The sequence below is a fragment of the Myotis nattereri genome (genome assembly GCF_964212035.1).
Source record: "Myotis nattereri genome assembly, chromosome: 11".
Taxonomy (NCBI): Eukaryota; Metazoa; Chordata; class Mammalia; order Chiroptera; family Vespertilionidae; genus Myotis; species Myotis nattereri.
This window is the reverse complement of record NC_138086.1, coordinates 62450294-62474858: the sequence shown is the minus strand read 5'-3', so window position 1 is coordinate 62474858 and position 24565 is coordinate 62450294. Positions and strand designations below refer to the sequence as shown.

At 42.0% G+C, this 24565-nt stretch overlaps 1 protein-coding gene across 4 annotated transcripts in view; it reads left to right on the top strand.

The window, feature by feature from the left end:
- Positions 1-24565, top strand: part of HIBADH (3-hydroxyisobutyrate dehydrogenase) — a 165162-nt gene that overhangs the window by 17898 nt on the left and 122699 nt on the right. For all 4 annotated transcript variants that reach the window (XR_013996579.1, XM_081102127.1, XM_081102128.1 and 1 more), the window contains exon 4: positions 1894-2015. Coding sequence is in view for 3 of the 4 variants with exons in the window: in XM_081102127.1 (XP_080958253.1) it covers positions 1894-2015 (122 nt within the window). In the remaining variant the exon portion in view is untranslated. The remainder of the gene's footprint in view (positions 1-1893; positions 2016-24565) is intronic.

Below are 24565 nucleotides of genomic sequence, written 5' to 3'. Positions count from 1 at the left end.
TGGCTAAGTGGATATAGTGTTGGCCTGTAGACCAAAGGGTCCCAGGTTCAGTTCTGGTCAAGGGCATGTACTTTAGTTGCAGGTTCCTTCTTGGCCCGGGGCCTGGTCAGGGCGTGTGCAGGAAACAACTAATCAATGTGTTTCTTTCACATCGATATTTCTTTCTGTCTTTCCCTCTCTCTTCCACTCTCTAAAAATCAATGGAAAAATATCTTCGGGCGAGGATTAACTAAAAAATAAAAAAATAAAGGTTAATCGTAGTCCTTTAAATAAAATATAATTTAGGTCAGAGTTTCCTAGCCAGTGATATCATAGAGTACAAAGGAATTATCTATCTAGGTATATTGTCTGCACTTATAATACAAACAAAAATGTTTTACTATAAGAATGCCATTTAAATATTGGTGTGAAATATGATATATGAAAAGGCTATTTCCCTCTTTTAATAAAGAATGTATATAAATTGACTATAAAGAACAAAAAGACTTTGTGAGATTTCCAGGTCCATTCCTACATTTCCCTTTCTGCCTGTTTGATATTTTAATTTGCCTTTAAAAAAGTTACAGTTATTAAAGAATACGCCATCCTGAAGCAAATGGCTAAATTTCAATTGCTTATATTCTACCTAGTAGAAATTATATGGATATCTGAAATTTGCAATATGTCTTTCTGAAAGCAAATAAATTACTTTTAAAAGAGACTCAGCTACTTTAAAAAAAATATATAAATCCTACCAAATACCTCTTTTAAAGTTCATAGATATTTTATTTTTATTTATATATTTATTTTTTATTTATTTTTTATTTTTTTAATTTTTATTTTTTTAATTTATTGCTTAAAGTATTGCAAAGGGTATTACATATGTGTCCATTTTATCCCCCCGCCCTAGACAGTCCCCTAGCCTCCCCTATCCCCCAATGTCTTATGTCCACTGGTTTTGCTTATATGCATGCATACAAGTCCTTTAGTTGATCTCTTACCCCCCTACCTCCTGCCCCCCAACCCTCTCCGGCCTACCCACTGCAGTTTGACAATCTGTTAGAGGCAGCTCTGTCTCTGTATCTATTATTGTTCAAAAGTTTATAATGGTCTCTATTATCCATGAATGAGTGAGGTCATGTGGTATTTTTCCTTCATTGACTGGCTTATTTCACTTAGCATAATGCTCTCCAGTTCCATCCATGACGTTGCAAATGGTAAGAGTTCCTTCCTTTTTAGAGCAGCATAGTATTCCATCGTGTAGATGTACCACAGTTTTCTAATCCATTCATCTACTGATGGGCACTTAGGCTGTTTCCAGATCTTAGCTATGGTGAATTGTGCTGCTATGAACATAGGGGTGCATATATCCTTTCTGATTGGTGTTTCTGGTTTCTTGGGATATATTCCTAGGAGTGGGATCACAGGGTCAAATGGGAGTTCCATTTTCAGTTTTTTAAGGAAACTCCATACTGTCTTCCATAGTGGCTGCACCAGTCTGCATTCCCACCAGCAGTGCACAAGTGTTCCTTTTTCTCCACATCCTCTCCAGCACTTGTCGAGAAGTTCATAGATATTTTAAATTGCTTAAATCTTAGCTTACCTATTTTATTGTGATTAGTATGTATTTCATCTAAAACCAGAATTTATACCATATAGTTTATTAGATTATTTTGGTTTCTTTGAAAGAGTTTGGGTTTACTTAAAGCTATAATTGATCTGAAAATGAATTTGAGATTTTGAACCATTTCTGATAATTCTTTAATACTAAACCAAAGATGACCTTGATATCTGGCAGCTTTTAGCAGATTCTGGTTCTATAGGTAGTTGCATGAAATGTATATTCAGCATTGTAAACTATATTTTTAAAACTATAGTGTTTTTGAAAAACTATATTTTTATTTATTTACTTAGAAAAGTGAAGAAAGGCTCACTATTAATAGATTCCAGTACTATTGATCCTTCGGTTTCAAAAGAATTGGCCAAAGAAGTTGAGAAAATGGGAGCAGTTTTCATGGATGCCCCTGTTTCTGGTGGTAAGTGGTATTAAAATACATGCACACCTATTTCTACTTGTCAAAAGTAGCTGTTAAGCTGGGTAGAGGGCGCCAAAGGTAGGAGGGGGAGAATGGGAACATCTATAATACTATCAATAATGAAAATAAAATTTAAAAATTTTTTTTAACAAATTGAACATACTTAAAGCATAGTGATTAAGATTGTGAGAGAAAAATTATAGGTCTATATCAGTCATGAATGTAGAACGAAAAACTTAAAAAATACACCAGCAAGCTGAATTTAAACATGTATAAAAAAAAATCAAACACTATAACCAAGTTTGGTTTATCTCATATATGCACAGATGGTTTAATATTAGAAAATCTATACATACATTTCATCACATTAACATTTAAAAATCATATGATCATCTCAATCAGAATAAGGAGACCCACTAATAAAATTCTCAAAGCTGATTATTATATTAAATATTAATAGTGGGTATCTGGGTTTTTTGGAATGGCAGGATTGTGGGTATTATTTCCATGATTCCTAATTTTCCAAATTGTGTACTCAAATACCATATGTATACACACATATGCATGTATATGTATATATATGTATATATATATACAATACATATCTTCTATATATATAAAAGACTAATATGCTAAGGGTCCGACCATTCCCTATGACGTGCACTGACCAGCAGGGGGCAGATGCTCAACGCAGGAGCTGCCGAGCTGCAGTGTCTTGGCAGTGGCGATTCTCGGGTGACACATCCTGAAACCAGAGAGGAGGGAGCCCGGTTCCTTGCGGTGCCATGTGATTTCACTTTCAGGCATGGGTTATGTTATTGCTGGGGCACTGTCGGCCCCAAATCTGGTTTACTGCATACTTGTGTTTGCGTTCCACACCCTCTACAACAGCAACTTTGCAGAGTGCCCTCTCACACTCTGGGACCCCTTAGGGCAGCGGTTCTCAATCTGTGGGTTGCGACCCCTTTGGCGGTCAAACGACCCTTTCACAGGGGTTGCCTAAAACCACCCTGCATATCAGATATTTACATTACGATTCATAACAGTAGCAACATTACAGTTATGAAGTAGCAACGGAAATAATTTTATGGTTGGGTCACAACATGAGGAACTGTATTTAAAAGGCCAGAAGGTTGAGAACCACTGCCTTAGGGGATGTCAGAGAGCCGGTTTCAGTCCGATCCCCACAGGCCAGGTCGAGAGACCCCACCTGCTGGAGGGACCCTGCTCACTCTGTAGACACTGCGGAGGGACCGTGGGAGGTTGGCTCCAGGGTGTGTCTGGCCCGTCTCTCCCAGTCCCGTCCCGCCAGCCACCTTCTAATTACTTTCCTCTCAATGTGCACGAATCCGTGCACCGGGTCACTAGTGTAATTATAATTGTACTAGAGGCTCGTTGCACAAAGAGGTTCATGCAATAGGCCTTCCCTTCCCCTGGCTGCCGGCACTGGTTTTCCTCCGGCACCTGGGACCCAGGCCTTTGCTCCTCTGGCTGGAGCCTTCAGTCTTCACTCCGCCGCTTCGTGCCTACGTATGCAAATTAACCGCCATCTTTGTTGGGTTAATTTGCATACTCTCCTGATTGGCTGGTGAGGGTAGTGGAGGGATGGTCAATTTACATGTTTGTCTATTATTAGGTAAGATAGCATTGGATAGTGGAATAGCATTTTTTTTCTAATTATATTAAACTTGGTTGTAGGCTTTGGAATTCAGAAATAACAAAATATATTAATTTAAATCAGTTTCTGTTTTTTCATAAAGTACCTAATGGTCTTGTAAAGGCATCTTATATATCTTAAACATTTTTTTTCAATATATTTTATTGATTTTTTACAGAGAGGAAGGGAGAGGGATAGAGAGTTAGAAACATCAATGAGAGAGAAACATCGATCAGCTGCCTCCTGCACACCCCAAACTGGGGATGTGCCCGCAACGAAGGTACATGCCCTTGACTGGAATCGAACCTGGTACCTTTCAGTCCGTAGGCCAACGCTCTATCCACTAAGCCAAACTGGTTAGGGCATCTTAAACATTTTTTAATATAGGTGGAGGTATAAGTAATTATTAGCCCCTCTAATTGTTATATGGAATTGGTTAAGTAGGATTTAGGAGTAAAGATTTACAATATGAGCCTGGCTGGTGTGTTTCAGTGGTTGAGCACTGACCCATGCACCAAGAGGTCATTGGTTAGATTCCTGGTCAGGCCACATGCTTGGGTTGTGGGCTTGATCCACAGTAGGGGCATGCAGGAGATAGCCGATTGACCTTCCTTTCAGTGTTGTTTCTATCATTCTACCTCTCCCTTCCTAAAAAAATCTCAGTAAAAACCTATTTAAGAAAAAAAAGATTTACAATGTGATATAGGCACTTTTTTTTATTGTGTGATTTTTATAATTTTAACTTTGTAAATTAAATTTATTGGGGTGATTGGTTAATAGTGATATAGGCACTTTTTAATATTTCAATAAAAACAATTTTAAATATAATGTTACATGCAGTAAACATTGATGTTTTAAGAAAAATGATTTTAAATATAGTAATGTTACATGCAATAAACAATATTTCAAGAAAAACGATTTTAACTATAACATTACATGATAAACATTAATATTTCAAGAAAAAAAAGATTTTAAACATAATATCAAAACTGTACTAACATAGTATAATATCCCAAAAGTTGTAGGAAATACTAAAAATCTGCAAGTAACAGGAATACGTATATTCTAAAATTTATTCTCTCTGGCTCTCTTTAGGCACTTTTAAAAAATTCTTTATTGTTAATGATATAGGCACTTTGATCACAAAATACTAATAAGCAGTTTTAAGCTTGGTGTTGGTGTATTTTGTTTTTTTTTTTATAGAATGGAATGAAACTGAACATTTCTTCTTTGTGTGGTTCTGTAATTGAATTTGAAAATTGGTATGGTACGTGTGATCTTGCTGTTGATCTTTATTTGCTTCAAGAATATAGCCTAAAACAACGGTCGCCAACCTTTTGGACCTCACGGACCACGAGTGGTCCTCAGACCACTGGAGGCCGACCGCTGGCCTAAAATTACCATTTGATGATAAAGAATGCCAAGTTGATTTTTAAATGTTATTTTAACTTTTAAAATAGTCTTTTTTGTGTGATAAAAGTTTGAGATTACTCTTTTGTTCCTGTTAAGCTATTCTTAAACCCTAGTTTGTAGTTTTAAGCTGCAAAAAAATGCTAATTTATACTAGTAAATACACTTGAATCTGAACCATTTTATAGATTGGAAACTTTGTGCAGAGATGGTTTGTGCTAATTTATTGTTTGACACATGGTCATCATGTAATTTGTAATAGAAGTATATAATAGAAGCTTATACTTGTCTTCTCAGTTATATTTAATACTAGAGGCCCGGTGCACAAAAATTTGTGCACTCGGCGGGGGGTGGGGGGGTCCCTCAGCCTGGCCTGTGCCCTCTCGCAGTCTGGGAACCCTCGGGGGATGACCACCTGCTGGCTTAGGCCCGATCCCCCAGGGCAATCAGACATCCCTCTGGCAGCCCGGCAGCCCTCGGAGGATGTCCATTTGCCAGTGGGGAGCAGGCCTAAGCTGCAGTTGGACATCCTTAGCGCTGCTGAGGAGGCAGGAGAGGCTCCCACCACCACTGCTATACTGGCAGCCATCAGCCTGGCTTGTGGCTGAGCAGAGCTCCCCCATGTGGGAGTGTACTGACCACCAGAGGGCAGCTCCTGCATTGAGCATCTGCCCCCTGGTGGTCAGTGTGTGTCATAGTGACCAGTCATTCCCAGTTTTTCTGCTGTTAGGGTCAGTTTGCATATTACCCTTTTACTATATAGGATAGAGGTCTGATGCACAGGTGGGGGCCGGCTGGTTTGCCCTGAAGGGTGTCCCGGATCAGGGTGGGGGTCCCGCTTGGGTGCCTGGCCAGCCTGGATGAGGGGCTGATGGCTGTTTTCAGACTGGCCAAACCCCCTCCAGGGTGGGGTCCCCACTGGGGTGCCTGGCCAGTCTGGGTGAGGGGCTGAGGGCTGTTTTCAGGCTGACTGGCGACTGAAGCTCCCAGCCTCTCCTTTTCTTCTATTTTTTTTTTCTGGGATTTATTTACCTTCTATAATTGAAACTTTGTTGCCGTACTGCTCGCTCCAGCTCTGAGGCCATGGCTGGCTGAAAGCAGGTATCTGGAGTTTGTTTAGCTTCTATAATTGAAACTTTGTTGCTTTTGGAGCTGTTGCTTTCAGAGCTCAGAGCCGGGCCGCGGCAGGCGGGGAACCTTGGCTTCCTCCATCACTGGAGCAAGCAAGCCTCCTGCTCGCTTCAGCTGCGTGGCTGCCGGCCGCCATCTTTGTTGGCAGTTAATTTGCATATCTCGCTGATTAGCCAATGGGAAGCGTAGCAGAGGTACAGTTAATTACCCTTTTTGTCTTTTATTAGATAGGATGGTAGGTTATAAATGGCTCAACTTGCTCAGTTAATATAAAATAGAGGAAATTTTTTGTAAGTTAAATAGACTGGTTTAAAAATCATTACATTTTAACTAAAATTAAGGAAAGGGAACCTGGGTAAAGCATGGCTTAGACACCCACGGTTTTATAGAAGTTCCATATTTATCAATCTTGAACATGGAATAGATCAGGTAATTTGAATAAAACCTTATGATAGCTCCCCATTTTATCCCTTACTCTCTATTCCTCATGTTTCTTAACTTAAACTTTTTTAAGAAAATGCATTTACAGCCTATCTAATAAATAGGAAATATGCTAATTGACCTTCACACCCTCACAAGATGGCAGTGCACACAGCCAATAAAGAGGGAATATGCTCATTGACTGTCACATCCTCACAATATGGCGGTGCCCACAGCCACAAGATGGTGGCGCCCAGTCCCCTCAGCCCCGCTTCATCCAGCTGGAGTCCCCCAGTCCCCTCAGTCCTGGCTCATCCTGTCGGAGTCCCCCAGTCTCCTCAGCCCCACCTCACCCAGTCCCCGCAGCATCTAGGCTCATCCAGCCTCAGTCCCCCAGTCCCCGCAGCATCCAGCCTCATCCAGCCCGAGTCCCCCAGTCCCCTCAGTCCTGGCTCATCCAGCCAGAGTTCCCCAGTCCCCTCAGTCCTGGCTCATCCTGTCTGAGTCCCATTCTGTGGATAGCTGGGCAGTATGCCTAGCTTTTAAATGTTTCTTGTGCTCTTAGAGTGGGGTTTTATTATTAGAATGGGCCTTAGCAATAATTTAATTTGACTCTGTTATTTCATAGATGACAGGTTTAGGTCTAAAGAAGTTAGGTCACTTGCCCAGGACTCTCCAGCTTCATAGCTGATCTAGAAGTAGAATCCTACTCTCCCAACTCAACATAAGGCTTTTCCACTTTTGGCAGACCTTCCCTTTAGTTTCATCCTGTGATGGCCTTGTCTCTTATTCATAGTAATTGCCTATTGTTTATCCTATTTCTAGCAATTTTATCTACCTCAGTGGCTTCTTTGTCTTCTTTGTTACTAGCTGACAGGCACTGCCATGGAGTGAAACTTGTGGGGTGTGAGGGAAGCAGTTGCCTGCTTTTCCAACCCTCAGAGGCTGGCTTCTAACCTCAGAGAGGCCGAACATTTCTGCTCAGATTCTCTTGTAGAAATGGTTTAGAGATCGTTATGCTGGAACCTGCAGAACCCTGGAGAGATCAGATCAGTCCTGTGTTAGTCCTGTCCTGGTATGTTTATTAACTGGCTATCAGGAGTCTTTTGTTCTGCTGATGGATTGGGATAGAACCAGAGGTTTTTTAGGCCCACCTGACTGGTTAACCAGCTAAATCTGCAGGAAAAGAAAAATTAAAGTGGTATCTTGACAAATCTCTAACATTTTCAGGTTTGACTGGGACAGGATATGTTTTGAGGTGTGAGGACTTAGAATTGTACAGGCTTATACCTGAAAGCAAATGAATGAAAGGATTGTCTTATATAGCAAGAATGAGGCTATTTTCCATGTCCTTCTGTGTTCCCATTGTGTGGTATCTATACTAGTGTGAGGGTCACTATGTTATGCTTAGGTTTGTGCCTGTTTCTTCTACTAGACTCTGTCTTATTCATTTCTGTCTCCAGTTTGTACTTCCTGGTGGCCATTTAATAAAGTATGGTTGATGTAATCAAGTCTTCTACTTTTTTAAATTCAAGATTAATATTAAATGTTTGGGGCCTTCCTACAGTTATTTCTCCTTTCCAAGCTGTTCTTCTGGTTATTTATCTTCAGACTATTGACTTCTCTCTCAAGTTAAACTAAGTAACCACCTCTACAGTCTATCATCAGTCAGATAGTAAGTATTCACTGTGTTTAAGATGTTATGTTTTATTACTAGATGCTATTGGGAAGTGTGGTTGAGATCTAGGTGGTGAGATTAGGAAGAAGTAGAATAATATTCAGAACAACTTAAAGAGGAAGTCCTTATATTAGAAGTTTAAAATTTAGGGAAACATACTAATAAAATGATTTGCAAAGTTACCAAATGAAAAATAATGCAGTACAGTAGTATTTCCAATATTTAACAACCAAAAGGGATGAATGCTTCACTAACAGTTTGATCACAGCAACATGCTAGACAGCATGGAGAAAGAAACACTGTCTTTGTCCTATCTGGGTGGCTATTAATATTTTGGCCTTTATCTTATGTTCACCTTTATGGATATTTAAAGGGAGGGAGTAACACCAGATTTGAATTTTGTACTGATTCCAGGGCAACAGAAGGATTTTTAGTAAACATGTATGTTAAAGATCAACTGAAAATATCATAGATGATAGATATCTGAGGGGAACCAATAGGATTTGGAATTTGATTTGACAGTCCTTTAGTAAATATCCTTTAGGCAGGCAAGAAAGACAGTTGGTTATTTCATATAATTCTTGCATCCCATTTAGTGTCATTTTTTGTTTTCTTATGTTAATAAATTAAAACAAGTTCACACACAAAAAACCACTCATAAAAAACACCCCCCAAAACAAATTAACTTGGATATTAGGGAGGTCCTAGAACTTGTAGAGAGAGAAAGGAACTTCAAAAATGAAGGCTTTCATTTTTTCTCCATTGAAATGTCTTATACTTACAATTATTTTATTGATATAAAGCTTACAAGATTGTTTATTGACTCATTTCTGTTTTACTTGATAACACCTTGCTTGCAAGGGGCACTCTTCATTCTTGCTTTCACACAGTGAACATTTATTGAGTGCTTCATATGTGCTAGATATGTTCTAGGCACTAGACTTAACAGCTTTGAGGATATTCAGAGTCTTACCTCATGGAGCTTACTATGTGTAGAAACAGAATAAACAAATTAAAGATAATTTCAATGATAAGTGCTATGAAGGAAAAAAAAGTCAGAGTAAACCATTAAGGCAACAGACTAAGGGAGGCCCTTTTCTGTGGAGTCGGCAGATTGCCCTCTCTGGGGAAGTGACATCTGAGCAGAGATGTGGCTGCACAGCCCGAGGGGTGTTTCCGTGACTGCTCTGCGGGGCTCTGAGACATTGAACAAACCGGGTGTGTTCTGGAACATTTGTCTGTGCCCCTAGTTCACTCACTTGTTAAATTGAAGCACTTATGCAGTGACACCCCCCATGTTTAAATCACGCCTTTGTTGAACAGTTTGTGGTTTCCAAAGTAAAGCTAACTGGGCATTTTGTAAGTTAGCCCATGACACTGGCCTCATAAGTATGATGCCCTAATTTAGTCAAATGTCTTGTGTAAGTCACATTTTTATAAAAATTGTGATCATTCTTTAATGTCCACTGTTGTTTAGTTGCACTATCTTGGATACAGGCATGTTTTTTCTAAGTGTGGAATGGGTCTGTTACTACAGAGCTAGCTAGTTTCAATTTGATCAGCTCTCTGGTATAATGAATGCTAGACATAAAAAAAATTAAAAACTATTGTTTGTGACTAATGACCAGGACTGTTCAGTCTGCTCTCAGGGCATAATTAGAGCACTTAACTGTGCTTGAATAATTGAAGAATAAACTCACTGATTGCCTAATATGCCTGTAGATTTGCGTAGAGATCTTGAGTGGAGTCACTCTGAAGTGGCACTTGCAGTTCGCCCAGGGCTCTCTGTGCTGGCAAGCCTCCCTGATTTGCTAAGCTGCATTGCTCCAGTTAGGGTTTAATGTCAAATTAAATAAATTGAACTTGTGTGTACGTGTTTGTATAACAATTCCCTACCAGGAAACAAAGTTTTATACTCTACTTGGCTGGGTTGCATTTGTGTGATTTGTTTGAGGTATTCTTACACCGCAGAGCAGTGAGCACACAACCTGTAAAGGAGTTTCTCTTAGCTCTCGCCTTGTTGGCGACTTCTCCATGAAAGCCTCACTAGGCTCCCATCATCATTTTTAAAATCAAGTGTGCAGCTTGGCCTTTCCTGCTCACTGAGCTGGATATCTACTGTGTTTTCCACTAGATCTGTATCTAATTTATGGTAAAGGGACCACAAAAACAAAAATTATTTATATTTTGGCACCTAATGCCATTACAGTTAAGGGACTTGGCATTTTCTTAGAGAGGTTTATAAATTGGCACTTTTACTTGGCTTTGGGCCAAAACAGTGCTATTTCTGTCCAAAAGCAAATTCTTTACCAAATTTCATAACTGAATGTGCTGTGGTTTATAATGTGTGGAGGGGGAAGAGCTGTCACAATAGGTCTTTGATGCTCTGACAAGCTGTTTGGTTACAAAGTAGTATTGTGTGTGCTGTTTATTCATACATGTTAGTCTTTCCCCAGTCTGATTTCATTTGTTTTTAATGTTTTGAAATAAGTTGGTTTAACATGATTAATAGAATTTATTTTTATGGGTTCTTCTTCTTAAAGAATTATACTATGTGATGATTTTTTTCATTCTTTTTAACTTATCAACTTCTATTATTATAAAGTTAAAAAGTACTTTGTGGCATTGATCTTTGTATGAGAGACTTGAAAAATATGAAATAAAATAAGCCTCTCCTTGGTCTAATTTGGTGGTATTTAAAGTTTTAGTGAAAGACAAATATCATATGATTTCACTAATATGTGAAATCTGAAGAATAATATAAACAAACAAGACAGAAACAGGCTCGTAGATACAGTGAACAGACTGATGGCTGCCAGAGGGATGGGGGTTGGGGAGCTTTGTGAAAAAGGTGGCAGGAAGTGCAAATTGGTAGTAACAAAATAGTCACAGGGATCTAAAGTACAGCATAGGGGAATCTAGCCTATCTAATAAAAGAGAAACATGGTAATTAGCCGTACGTCTGCTACCCTTACCATTGGCTAATCAGGGTGATATGCAAATTAACTGCCAGCCAAGATGGCGGCCGGCAGCCAGGCAGCTTGAAGCTAACATGAGGCTTGCTTGCTCCAGTGACCGAGGAAACCAACGTTCCCCACCTGCCTTGCCGGCCTCTGAGCTTGTAGTTTGAAACATTGTTACAAATATAGAAGCTAAACAAAACCCCAGAAACCTGCTTTCAGCCAGCCGGGATCTCAGAGCTGGAGTTGATACAGTGTTTTGATTATAGAACCCAAACAAACCAGATAACTGCTTTCAGTAGCAGAGGCCTCAGAGCTGGAGCCAGAGCTAAAGCTGGCCCAGAATAAAATAAAAAAAAAAAGAAAACTGGAGCAGTTGGGAGCCTCAGTCACCCGCCAGCCTGAAAACAGCCCTCAGCCCCTCACCCAGACTGGCCAGGCACCCCAGTGGGGACCCCCACCCTGAAGGAGGTGTGACCAGCTGCAAACAGCCATCATCCCCTCACCCAGGCTGGCCAGGCACCCCAGTGGGGACTCCCACCCTGATCCAGGACACCCTTCAGGGCAAACCAGCCGGCCCCCACCCATGCACCAGGCCTCTATCCTATATAGTAAAAGGGTAATATGCCTCCCAGCACCGGGATCAGTGGAGCCGCGGGCCCTCCCAGCACCGGGATCAGTGGAGCCGCGGGCCCTCCCGGCACCGGGATCAGCGTGATTGGGGCAGCGTCCAGACCCTCTGATGGCCCTGCGGCTCTGTGTGTGACAGGGGGCAGGGCCACAACCTCCCTATCTGCCCTGCTCTGTTCGTGACAGGGGAAGGCGCCCCAACCCCCTGATCAGCCCTGCTCCGTGCCTGATAGGGGCGAGCTCCCCAACCCCCTGATCGCCCTGTGGCTCTGTGTGTGACAGGGTGCGGCATCCCAACCCCCTGATCGACCCTGCTCTGTGTGTGACAGGGTGTGGCGCCCCAACCCCCCACACCCCCACGGGCCCTGCTCTGTGTGTGATGGGATAGAGCCATAACCTCCCCATTGGCCCTTCCCTGAGTGTGAGAGTGGTGGTTCCCCAACCCCCTGATCGGTCCTGCTCTTTGGGTGATAGAGGGCAGCGCACCCCCCCCCCCCAAGGGCCCTGCTCTGTGTGTGATGGGGTAGAGCCATAACCTCCCCATTGGCTCTGCCCTGAGTGTGACAGTGGCGGCGACCCAACCCCCTGATCCACCCTGCTCTGTGTATGACAGGGGGCGGTGCCCCAACTCCCCTATCAGCCCTACTCTATGAGTGACAGGGGGGAGCTCCTCAACCCCCTGATGGGCCCTGCTCTGTGCGTGACAGGGGGAGCTCCACAACCCCATGATGAGCCCTGTTCTGTGCGTGACAGGTGGGAGCTCCCCAACCCCCTGATTGACCCTGCTCTGTGCGTGACAGGGTATGGAGCCCCAACCCTCCTGATGGGCCCTGCTCTGTGCGTGCGTGACAGGGGGCAGCGCCCCAATCCCCTGATTGGCCCTGCTCTGTGAGTGACGGGGTGGCGCCGCAACCTCCCCATCGACCCTGCCTTGAATGTGACGGGACGGTGCCCAAACCCCCCAATCGGCCCTACCCTGAGCGTGCCTGAGGGTGGCATCGCAATCTCCCAATCCGCCCTGCTCTGTGCATGACAGGGGGCGGCGCCCCAACTCCCCAATCAGCCCTGCTCTGAGCCCGACCAGGGGCTGCACCTAGGGATTGGGCCTGCCCTCTGCCACCTGAAGCAGGCCTAAGCCAGCAGGTCGTTATCTCCTGAGGGGTCCCATACTGCGAGAGGGCACAGGCCGGGCTGAGGGACCCCCTCTCCCCCCCCCCCCCCCGAGTGTACAAATTTTTGTGCACCGGGCCTCTAGTCTATAATAAAAGTGTAATATGCTAATTAGACTGCATGTCCTTCCAGGGCTGTGAGGGAAGCCCGGGTCCTGGGTGCCTGCCAGCGGCTAGAGGGAAGCCAGTGCTGGCAGCTCGGGGAAGGAAGGCCTACTCTTGCATGAATTTCGTGCACCAGGCCTCTAGTTTACACTAATAAATGACAAATATGCTAATTGAGCGTACCTTTGCTACGCCCGCCAGCCAATCAGAGTTACTATATGCAAGTTAACCTAACCAAGATGGTGGTTAATTTGCATATACCGGCTGGGAGCGAAGACTGAAGACAATGTAGAAGGAAGTGAAGCGCTGCAGAAGGGAGCAAAGTAGAGGCGGCACAGACAGGAACGGAGCCAAGGCGGCGGAGCGGGAGGGAAACAAGCCCAGCAGTGGGGCAGGAGGGAAACAAACTGGGTGGCGGAGCGGGAGGGAAACAAGCCCAGCGGTGGAGCATGAGCGAAGCAAGCTGGGCGGCGGAGGCGGGAGGGAAGCAAGCCTGGTGGTGGAGGCGGGAGTTAAGCCTACCTCAGCGGGTTTCGCTCTCTTCTCTGCTTTGCTCCAGCCGCAGGAAGCCCTATTCTTGCAGGAATCTTCCTGCAATGGGCCTCTAGTATATATATAAAAGGCTAATGTGCAAAGTGTTCCCTCAGGAGTTTGACCAGGAGACTGGGACTTCGCTCGCTATGACATGTGCTGACCACCAGGGGGCAGCGCAGAATGAAGGAAGGCCCCGGTTGGCAGCCGGCAGCTGGGGAAGGAAGGCCCGGATTGGCCCTGATCACCAGCCAGGCCTAGGGACCCTACCTGTGCACGAATTTTGTGCACTGGGCCTCTAGTAGAGTCAATAATATTTGTGAGCGTGAACCAGCAATCTTTTCTGTCAAAGAAAGGAGAGAGTCACCATCTTGGGCTCTGCTTTACCCTGCCCCTTCCTCTGAATTAGCCAGTTTTGCAGTAATGTGAATATGAGCTTTGAGTTCTGACCAATCAAGTCAGAGTCAGAGTGAGGGGCAGGGCAGACCAAGTTAGAATAAATCCCGAATGGACTTTCCGTTGGGTGTGCTTTGTCCATGATTTTCAGCTGGCATGCACCCTTCTGCAGAAGTAGATTCACCTTGCCAATGCAGTTTTACGTGTTTGTCTCATCCCCGTGACACAATTGCCGGGCATTTCTAACATTGTAGTAACTAGGGGCCTGGTGCACAAAATTTGTGCATGGCTGACGATCAGGGCCAATCTGTGGGGAGACCGGTCGGGTGATTGGGGGCCCCCGCTCACACCCGCCTTGGCCTGGCACTGCCTACTTGCCAGCCCCGCCCCCCACCACTGCCGCCGGTTGCCATCTTTGGGGTGAGTGGTGGGGAGATCGGGCCCCCGCTTGCACCTGCCTTGGCCTGGTGACACCTGCTCACCAGCCCTGCCTTCCTGCCGCTGGTTGCCATCTGTGGGGCGACTGGTGGGGCAATCCGGGTCCCGCCCCCTCACCTGTTCCACCATCCCACCACAGTCTGGCTCTCACTGGGTCCCATAGAAGCTGGCAGCACCTCCACTGCTGCCTGCTACCAGCACCACATTGCTGACACCCGCCATGTTCTGCACTGCCCCCTGGTGGTCAGCACACATCTAACTCCTGGTCGGTTGAACTCCAGGGACAATTTGCATCTTAGCCTTTTATTATATAGGACTAGAGGCCCGGTGCACAAAAATTTGTGCACTCGGCGGGGAGGGGGGTCCCTCAGCCCGGCCTGTGCCCTCTCGCAGTCTGGGACCCCTCGGGAGATAACAACCTGCTGGCTTAGGCCTGCTCTCGGGTGGCAGAGGGCAGGCCCAATCCCTAGGTGCAGCCCCTGGTCGAGCTCAGAGCAAGGCCGATTGAGGAGTTGGGGCGCCGCCCCCTGTCATGCACAGAGCAGGGCGATCGGGAGGTTGTGATGCCACCCTCAGTCACGATCAGGGTAGGGCCGATTGGGGGCTTGGGGCACCGCCCCCTGTCACACTCAAGGCAGGGTTGATGGAGAGGTTGCGGCGCCACCCCCAGTCACGCACAGAACAGGGCCAATCAGGGGCTTGGGGCACTGCCCCCTGTCACTCACAGAGCAGGGCCCATCAGGGGGGTTGGGGCTCTGTACCTTGTCACGCACAGAGCAGGGCCCATCAGGGGGTTGGGGAGCTGCCCCCTGTCACGCACAGAGCAGGGCCCAGGGTTGGGGCACCGCCCTCTATCACTCACAGAGCAGGGCCGATCAGGGGGTTGGGGCGCCGCTACTCTCACACTCAGGGCAGGGCCGATGGGGAGGTTATGGCTCTACCCTGTCACAGAGCAGGGCCCGTGGAGGGGAGGAGTTGGGGCGCCGCACCGTCACACACAGAGCAGGGCTGATCAGGCGGTTGGGGCGCCGCACCCTATCACACACAGAGCCACAGGGCGATCAGGGGTTTGGGGAGCTCTCCCCTATCAGGCACAGAGCAGGGCTGATCAGGGGGTTGGGGCGCCTTCCCCTGTCATGAACAGAGCAGGGCAGATAGGGAGGTAGTGGCCCCACCCCCTGTCACACACAGAGCCACAGGGTGATCAGGGGGTTTGGGCGCTGCCCCCTGTCACGCTGATCCCGGTGCCGGGAGGCCTCATGGCTCCGCTGATCCCGGTGCTGGGAGGCATATTACCCTTTTACTATATAGGGTAGAGGCCTGGTGCACGGGTGGGTGCCGGCTGGTTTGCCCTGAAGGGTGTACTGGATCAGGGTGGGGGTCCCCACTGGGGTGCCTGGCCAGCCTGGGTGAGGGGATGATGGCTATTTGCAGCTGGTCACACCTCCTTCAGGGTGGGGGTCCCCACTGGGGTGCCTGGCCAGCCTGGGTGAGTGGATGATGGCTGTTTGCAGCTGGGCACATACCTTCAAGGTGGGGGTCCCCACTGGGGTGCCTGGCTAGTCTGGGTGAGGGGCTGAGGGCTGTTTATAGGCTGGGGGTGACCGAAGCTCCCAACCGCTCCTTTTTTTCTTTTTTCTTTTTTTATTCTGGGCCAGCTTTAGCTTTGAGGCTTGGCTCCAGCTCTTAGGCCTCCGCTGCTGAAAGTAGGTTTCTGGCCTTTTCTTACAATGTTGCGATCCTGCTGGCTGAAGCCCGGGACTAAAGCAGGTTTCTGGGGTTTTGTTTAGCTTCTATATTTGTTACATAGTTGCTTAGAGTTGCAGCTCAGAGGCCTGCAGCGGCAGGCAGGGAACGTTGGAGTCCTCCGTCACTGAAGCAAGCAAGCCTCATGTTAGTTTCAAGCTGCCTGGCTGCCGGCCGCCATCTTGGCTGGAAGTTAATTTGCATATTGCCCTGATTAGCCAATGGGAAGGGTAGCGGTCGTACGCCAGTTACCATGTTTCTCTTTTATTCGATAGGATTATATATGGTGCCAAGTGGGTACTGAAAATAATAGGGGGGGGGGACATTTTGTAAAGTATTTGATTGTCTAACCACTGTACTATACACCTGAAACTAATACAAAATAATACTGAATATAAACTGTAATTAAGAATAAAATAAAAAATAAAGTTTTAGTAACTGAAATAATTAAAATTTTCTTTAACTGTTTAATGGGCAAATCCATTTTCTTAAAAATGACGTAAGACTTATCAATACTGATATACCAGAAATGGGTTAAATATGTTAGCCATTTACATTTACCCATAATTTCACAGGCATACCCTGGAGATATTGCAGGTTCAACCCCAGACCACCACGATAAAGCAAGTCATAATATTTTTGCTGGTGGAGGGTCTTGCCTTCAATTTGTCAAAAACGCAGCAGCTGTGGGGTGCAATAAAGCAAAGCGCAATAAAAGGGGCATGCCTGGACTTATTACCTTGTATCCATTAGGTATCCTTTTTGTGTCTGGAGGATACCTTTTGCCTGGGATTTTCTCCAGTTTGCACAATTACTTCAGAAATGTAGGGTAAATAAATTACAAAGATTTCTTTGAAATTAGTCCCAGAGAAGAGGTGCCCATAAAAACTTCTTTTACATTCTTTGGCATGCATAAGACTCCCTTACAACAGTGTCATGGACAAGAGCCCCTATATAATGTGTTAATGAGTTTTTAACACGTTTAAGTAAGACTGCTGACTCACTGCCCAAGATAACATGGTTGAGGCAGCTTTAATAATTTGTCTCCTAAGAAAATAGAAGAATGGGTTTGAGAAGCCAAGGTGATCACTTCACTTAGGTTTTGTATTATTGCCATCATTTAATATTAGTCGTATTATCGCTAACAACAACTTAGTTTATGTCCAAGAATTTACTTTCTTGCAGTTTTCAAATTCTCTCATCTGCAAATCTGCAGGCAAGATTTTAATTGCATTGCAATTTCCAGTTGAGTAACCATTACCAGGGTTGCTCTTGCCAGGCTCTGTCCTGTGGTGGAGGGACACTGTGTTCTCTTCACATGCTTATGTTGGAAAGTGCAGGGATAAGGCAGGGGTCCTACCTGAAGCAATCCCGGGGTATTTTTAATGTCCTTTAATTGCCGTTCAGGATGTGAGTCAGACCAGACACAATTGGGTCTGGTAACATAGTTCATGACTGCCTACTGGTGTTTACATAAAGGTAAAGTAGATTTAGTAAGTAAATCTGAAGCTATTACTAATGTATAATTTATTTTGCATTAACATCTACTGATTCTTAAGCAGTGTGAAATTAGTTCCAGTATACGTTATGTGTTCTATGTCTTTATTTTGTTTGGCTTGTGATCCCTGGATAGCATTGGGGGCGGGGGTGGGGGTGGGGGTGGGGGTGGCGGGAGGCGAGGCGAAGGGGGTGTAGGAAATGGAATTAAGAATTTGACATGATATCATGCCTTGTTATCATGATCAAACCATGATCAGACTTATTTTCTAGATGTTTGATTTTCTTAAGACAGTATGATAATGTTAGCAGGTAAAAAATATGTTGAGTTTAAATTCTTCTCTGCATACATTTGCCATACAATTCTATTTTGTTTTGTACTCCTCTAGGTGCTTTGTTTGTGAGAATTTTAAATTTACATGCACATTTCATAGTAGTCATCCTCTCATCCTCCCATCATGGCCAGTGAAGTGGTAGCCGACTTGCCTTCTCTCTTCTGCCTTAAAGTGATTGGAACTTGACCTCAAAGTAGAGGGTTTTTTGGCTTTTGGTTATTTAGCTCAAACTATGTCCAGTGATATGAGTGATGTGGACTCTTAGAAGAGTATTAGGAATTTTAAGATTTGTACCTGACGTCTTTTTTTATTGAGTTGTTGACCGTTAGGTGTAGTCATCATTTTTCTCCATTGCAATCTCTTAGGGTTTTATTTTTAAATGAAATAGTCTGAGGCATCCAAATAATTTCATCATTAATTACGTTTCATTTCCCCTAATTCTTATGTGTGGGTAATACTTATTCTCAAGTGGCCAACATTTTTAATGTACTGTGTACATATATTAAAAGAGTAGAAAAATAGTCTTGGCAGAAACTGAAATAATTGGCTTTTCCAGCCAAGATAGGTTTATAAAACATTCTGAAATTTAAGAAGTGGGAGGGAAAGAATTTTTCTTTGCATTAATATCGTATTTTATTAACCCTTTACCTCAGGCTATAAAATTTTTCTGCAGCATTTTTTTTTTTTAATTAGGTAAGCAGCTAGCGGAAGAAGGTTAGCTGATTTATTGTAATTGTCAAATATCTTTAGGCTCAATTCCCCTGGCCCTGGTTAGGGCCTGTGTGGGTGACAACCAATCGATGTGTCTCTTTCATATTGATGTTTCTCTCTCTTCCTCTCTCTCTCCCTCCCCTCCCACTTTCTCTAAAAATAAATAAATAAAAGTGATAATTTTGAGAAAGGAATAAAAACAACATAATTCTGACTTTGAGATCTATAATCTTTAACAGGAAGTGTTTAAAAACAGCATTTAGAAATATTTGATAGTATCTCATGGTCTGTGATTGGACTGTACTTTTATATTCTTATTAATACTCATAAAATCAACAGCTTTTCATGATCAGGCATTTACATCTTATATCTTGCACGCTGCTCTGTTAGGAAATAGACTGAGCAACAGTGGTTATTTTGAAGTTAATAGAAATAGTGTACATTTTATACAGAAAAATTGCTTTATATAACATTCAAAGGAGAGGGAAGGGAGAGGATGGATGCAGGGCAGGAGCATGTGGGGGGAACAGGAGAGATTACATTGTCTTTTTCCATTTTAGCTAGTAGTTTGGAATAAAACTGTAAATTTAAATTTTTTTGGAATTGTTACTACCCCAAGTGGGAATATAAACTATATTGAACAAAATTTATTTAGCCTGTTAAAAAGTCAACCTAAAACTATAGTTAATTGGCTGACATTATTACATCACTTCTAGTAGAGACTCAAACTGGTACCGAGCTCTATCAGGTGAGCTGACTGCTACCCATATGGGGCTTTAAGATAATGATGAGTTTAAATTTCCTCTCAGAGCTAAGTGAGAATAAAACTGGAGGCAATAAATACTCTTGGCCAAAGCCATTAAATGAAAAAGCTGGGAATTCTCCAGCTCTTGACTTAAATTGTTTGTTTATCAGCTGGCGCCTAGTCTGGAGTCAAGAGCTGGAGATTTCTATCTGTGACAGAACTTTGAAACTCTTGCAGGACACTTTCATTTCAACTTAAGGTAACTTGAGTTTATAGCTTTGGCTTTAAAGATTACTAATGATTTACTCATTTCCTTACCATTTAACCAGAGTGGACTTTTTCCCAGGAAGGGATCTGTGTTTATTTAGGGCCTTTGTCTGCCGAGGGATTAAAAGGCAGCCCACCAGCATTGTGAACTTGATGGTAATAAAAGGTCACCAAAACACACCATAAAAACATTCTTACCATGGAATTAATTATACAGTGTAATTTTACAAAGCAGCTCAGTTACTCCATCCCTACCTTTCCCCCATTCTTAAACATTTCATCTTTTAAAAATGAAAGCTTTGTGACAATTTAGGTTTTTTGGGGGGAAAAATAGTTTGCTTCTTTTTTGATAATTAAACACTGAGGAATTGGCACCTGCAGTAAATTGCGTAAAATTTTTAAAGTTTTAAAAATCATCGTTTATTGTTAAACTCTGAGATGAATAACTTGTTTGGGAGGAGGATAGAGTCGTCAAAAGGGATGGTTGGAGCTTTCATTGAACAGTTGTTTCTAAAAACCTAAGCCTAGTTAAGAGTTTTTCTGTGCCACCAGATGGCATTGCATCCAAACCTGCTTGTGATAACGGGAGGATTTTAAAATACATTCTTTTTTGTTTGCGGGAGGTCATAATATGTTCTCTACATTTTGTTTTTGAAATTCATGTAAAAAAGCAACTAAATGAAAGTTGATTAAATATCTCTGAAGTACTGAAAAGATTTCTGAACTCTGCAAATATTTGCTTTTAGGTGGTTAATATTGAAATGAAAGTAAATTAAAATGTTGAAACATTTGCAGAGGATAGCCTTTTTTGTTGTTTAGTAAATGAACATTTAACAGTTGGTTATTTTGTTTTGCTTGTTAAAACACTTCAGAGAGGATCTTGCCTATGGATCCGTATAAATGTTACAAAAATCCCCTCTGCATGGCCCCACTCCCCCCAATACACAAATACACATACACGCTCACACTCGCCCCAGCCCTTATATAAAAAGTGTCCGCAGGTTTCACTGTATGGGAATTTATAAAAGGAGGGAAAGACCTCTGAAAGGTGTAGGTTAGTCCTTTTCACAAGCCGAACTATGATTCATTAGGCCATTCATGTTCACGTTTTAGACGCTGTTTTGGGGAAAGTAAATTCCTGCAGTTTCCTGTACTGGTTTTGAGGGACTCTCTTCAGTCTTTTGAATCAACTCATTTTAAGAAAGTGATATGTAAAGCACACAAAAAAAAGCTCTCATAAATTTTATAAAAGTAAGATTTTTTTCATTAAAATATGTGTTAATGTTTTATTTTTACAAACACATAAGTTATTTAATCCAACTATCTGGATGCTATGATACGTTGTTAGAGTAAATAAGGTTCGGTGTACATTATATTGATTTTTAGTCTTTTAAAAAATGTATTTGCCATGCAGAGAGATGCTTAATGCTTAGCTTTGATCATTTATCAAAAAGCTTTATGAAATGGTACTCATTTTATGCTCTACCCTCTTCTCTGAGGTTTCTTAGTGTTCACAGTCTGTTTAAGAAACGTATATGTTTTCAAAGTAAAAGTTTGACCCCCCACCTTGATGGTCCTGCTTTTAAGCATGGGCACCTATACACACACACACCCTTCTCTTCCCTATATTTTGAATAACTTGGTTAGAATGTGTGTTGTACTAAAACTGAATATATAAAACCTTCATTATTACGAAGAGAGAACTTTATTTTAAAAATTATGAAAATTGCACATTTGAAAGTAGTCTAGACAAAGGTACTCAAGACATTTAACCCTGAATATTTTAGTTTTAAACCTGATACAACAGCCTGCTTCTTAGCTTTGTTGTATGCTGATATTTCTACTTATTTAACATCAAAAAGCTGTATTGGTTTCTCTTTATAGATTGTGCCTGTGTTCTGGAATTGCCTCCTGCTGTCCATGAATTGCTTCTTGGCTTGTTTTGTTCGAATTTCTCACCAGGGTTTTTTTTGTGTGTTGTGTGTGTGTTTTTTGTAGCCAGCATTAAAAAAAAGAATTTTATTCACTAGGATTAATAAAAATTACACTAACTATTCATAATTATAATTAAGCTGCCTAGCTCAGCATATCAGTTTTATGCAGTAAGAATAAACACTTGCAAGTCTCATGTGATAATGTGCTCTATATAATTGCCTACAGTGATTCTGTTTTTCTAGTTATTTCTATAATGTTAAATGACTTTTTTGCCAAAATTCCAGAACTCTGCCTTTTTATTAAAAAAAAATAATAGGAAAAAAATTCTTGCTTGTTTGGGTGTATGCAATTCAGTAATGGAGCATTTAGATTTTGGCTTCTCTCATTTCAGTTGAAAATAGTATTGGTGTAAGTGAGTGTTACCATGGGAACCTCCACATACATATAAAAGGCAAGACTGTCTAAGTGGAGGAGGAGGGGCTGTGTACTAAAATACCACTAGCCCTAATGATCTATTTTATGTATGTGTTGGAGCACAGGGGAAACTAGGATGAGAAGGGAAGAGAAAGTAGTGCAGAAAGTAAATGTTAAAATTATGTACTCATACTTCTGCAGTCTCATAGGTAAAAGTGTTTCTTTTTTAATTTGAAATGTGATTCTTAATAATTTATATCATGTACATATGTTGGGGAGTTTTTGCATATGTTACTATTTTTTTATACCTTAAACTATGTTGATGGAACATGCTTAACTTATTTGATTTTAGATAAAATAATTAGTGAAATTTGTTGGAAAGTTAGGAATTTAGTCACTGAGATGGCTTTAATTATAAATTTTATTGAAGATAGTTATCATACTTAATTCTTTTTTACATGCCTGAAAATTAGGAAAAAACAACTTTGACTTTGCTGACTAGGTGACAGTTAATGTGGCTCAATGAAGAGCTGCATTTACGCTTTACAGTATTGTTAATATTAGATTTTTAAAATTTAAATAATTTCAATACTTTTCTGTGAATATTACATAAGAAGACAATGACTTACTGTATCTGCATGTATAGTATTGTATGGTTTTCTAAGAAGCATAAGGAAAAGCTCTGAAGTAAGCATCAGATCCTTTTATATCCCTAGGAAGCACGTGTGCAGCTGCTGATAAAAATGATCTGAGAACAGCTAACTTAACTACGTAAAGCAACATTTTTATTTTTTGTATATTTAGGTTACAAAAAAACAATGAAATTGTGCCAAACATAAGTTAGCCAGGTAAAATGTAACCTTACTATCAGTTTTGACACTGTGGATACTGGTTATCAGATACATATGTAAAAATGAAAAAACCGTTAACCTGACAAAAACTGTTTTAACTTACTCTTTTAGTCAATCCAGAGAAAAAGTAAAGCTGCCAAGGTAATAAAACATCTGGAAGTTTTTAAATTAAAACGTAATTTAAATTTAAAAAAGGGAGGGGAGGAGTAGGAGAGGAAAATGGGGGGAAAAAAACTGCACACTGCTCCCAGGCCTGGCTGTGTCTGATGTAAATCCACCCGCAATGCAGATGTATTGTTCCAACTCCACACAATTCGGGCATCTCTTCACGGGTGGGTGAGTGCTGGGGTGTTTAGAAGTGAACTGGGATCCAAAAAGTTTGTCATCAGTGAATTCTGTGCCATAAAAAAAGGCAGGGTTGAGAATAAAGAAGAGAGAGTGTTTGCATATAATTAGTTTTATATGCAAGTAAAACCTTCAAGTGGTGTGAAATAATTCATAACTAAGAAAATGCTTAGTCATCAGTAATTTTAGTCTTTATTTTTAAAGAGTGAGGCCTCACACTGTGAAATGCTCACCAACCAAGATACCGTATCACTTTTAGGTATACTTTTGGCATATGGTATCAGCTTAATTTTAAACTTGACTTTTTCAGAACAAAAAGACTAAAAAATACTTTTATTTTTTTGGAAAAATAGGTAGTAAGAGGGAGAAAAAGTCAAGTTTAAAAAAAATACCTAAAAGAATGAAAGTAAGGACAACATCTGCGCTGTTTTTCTGTTTCGTTTTTTGTCTGCTGCTTGTCCTCCACACCTCCTCCCTTCCTTGGAGGAAATCTGACAATCTTAATGGAGTGGAAAACATAAAAAAGCACATAGCCTTATCAATAAGTGCATTCAAAGTAGTTTTACCTGAACTACCTTTAAAAAGTTTCATAATACAGAATTTTCTAGAAGAAGGCAACTAAGATGTTTAGGCTATCGTGCTGGATGGTTTGTGTGTTTTAAAACATTTAGTCTTTATAGCAACCTCATGAAATGCAGATTACCCTTATTTTTTTTAGTGAGGAAGTTGAGGCTCATTTAGGAATGATATGACAACATGTAGTTATTATAAGAATTTGCCTGATGTAACAAAGACATTTTAGGTAGAGGATTTTATATTAGGACTAGTACTTTTAAGTTTGGGATTTCTTTTGGTGATAAAGTAATGAGAAAACTTTGATTTATTTTATTTAAAAATAAAATAAAAGAAAATACTTTTCATGCTCCATTGATACCATCATTCATTGACACCCCTCCCCCCCCCAAAAAAAAAACCACACCAAAATAAAAAAAAAATCTATTAGCTGACTGAAAGAGTCCACTTAGGTAATTTAAAGCAATTTAGTTTTTAGTTTTATATGCTTGAATTTAGTCAACCACAGGAATAAAAGGGACAAGAAAATGTGGAAACAGAAGTGAAAACCACAAGTTTCAAACTTTCTAAAACAACTTCCTTGGAAGGTCTTTTGGAATTTTTGGT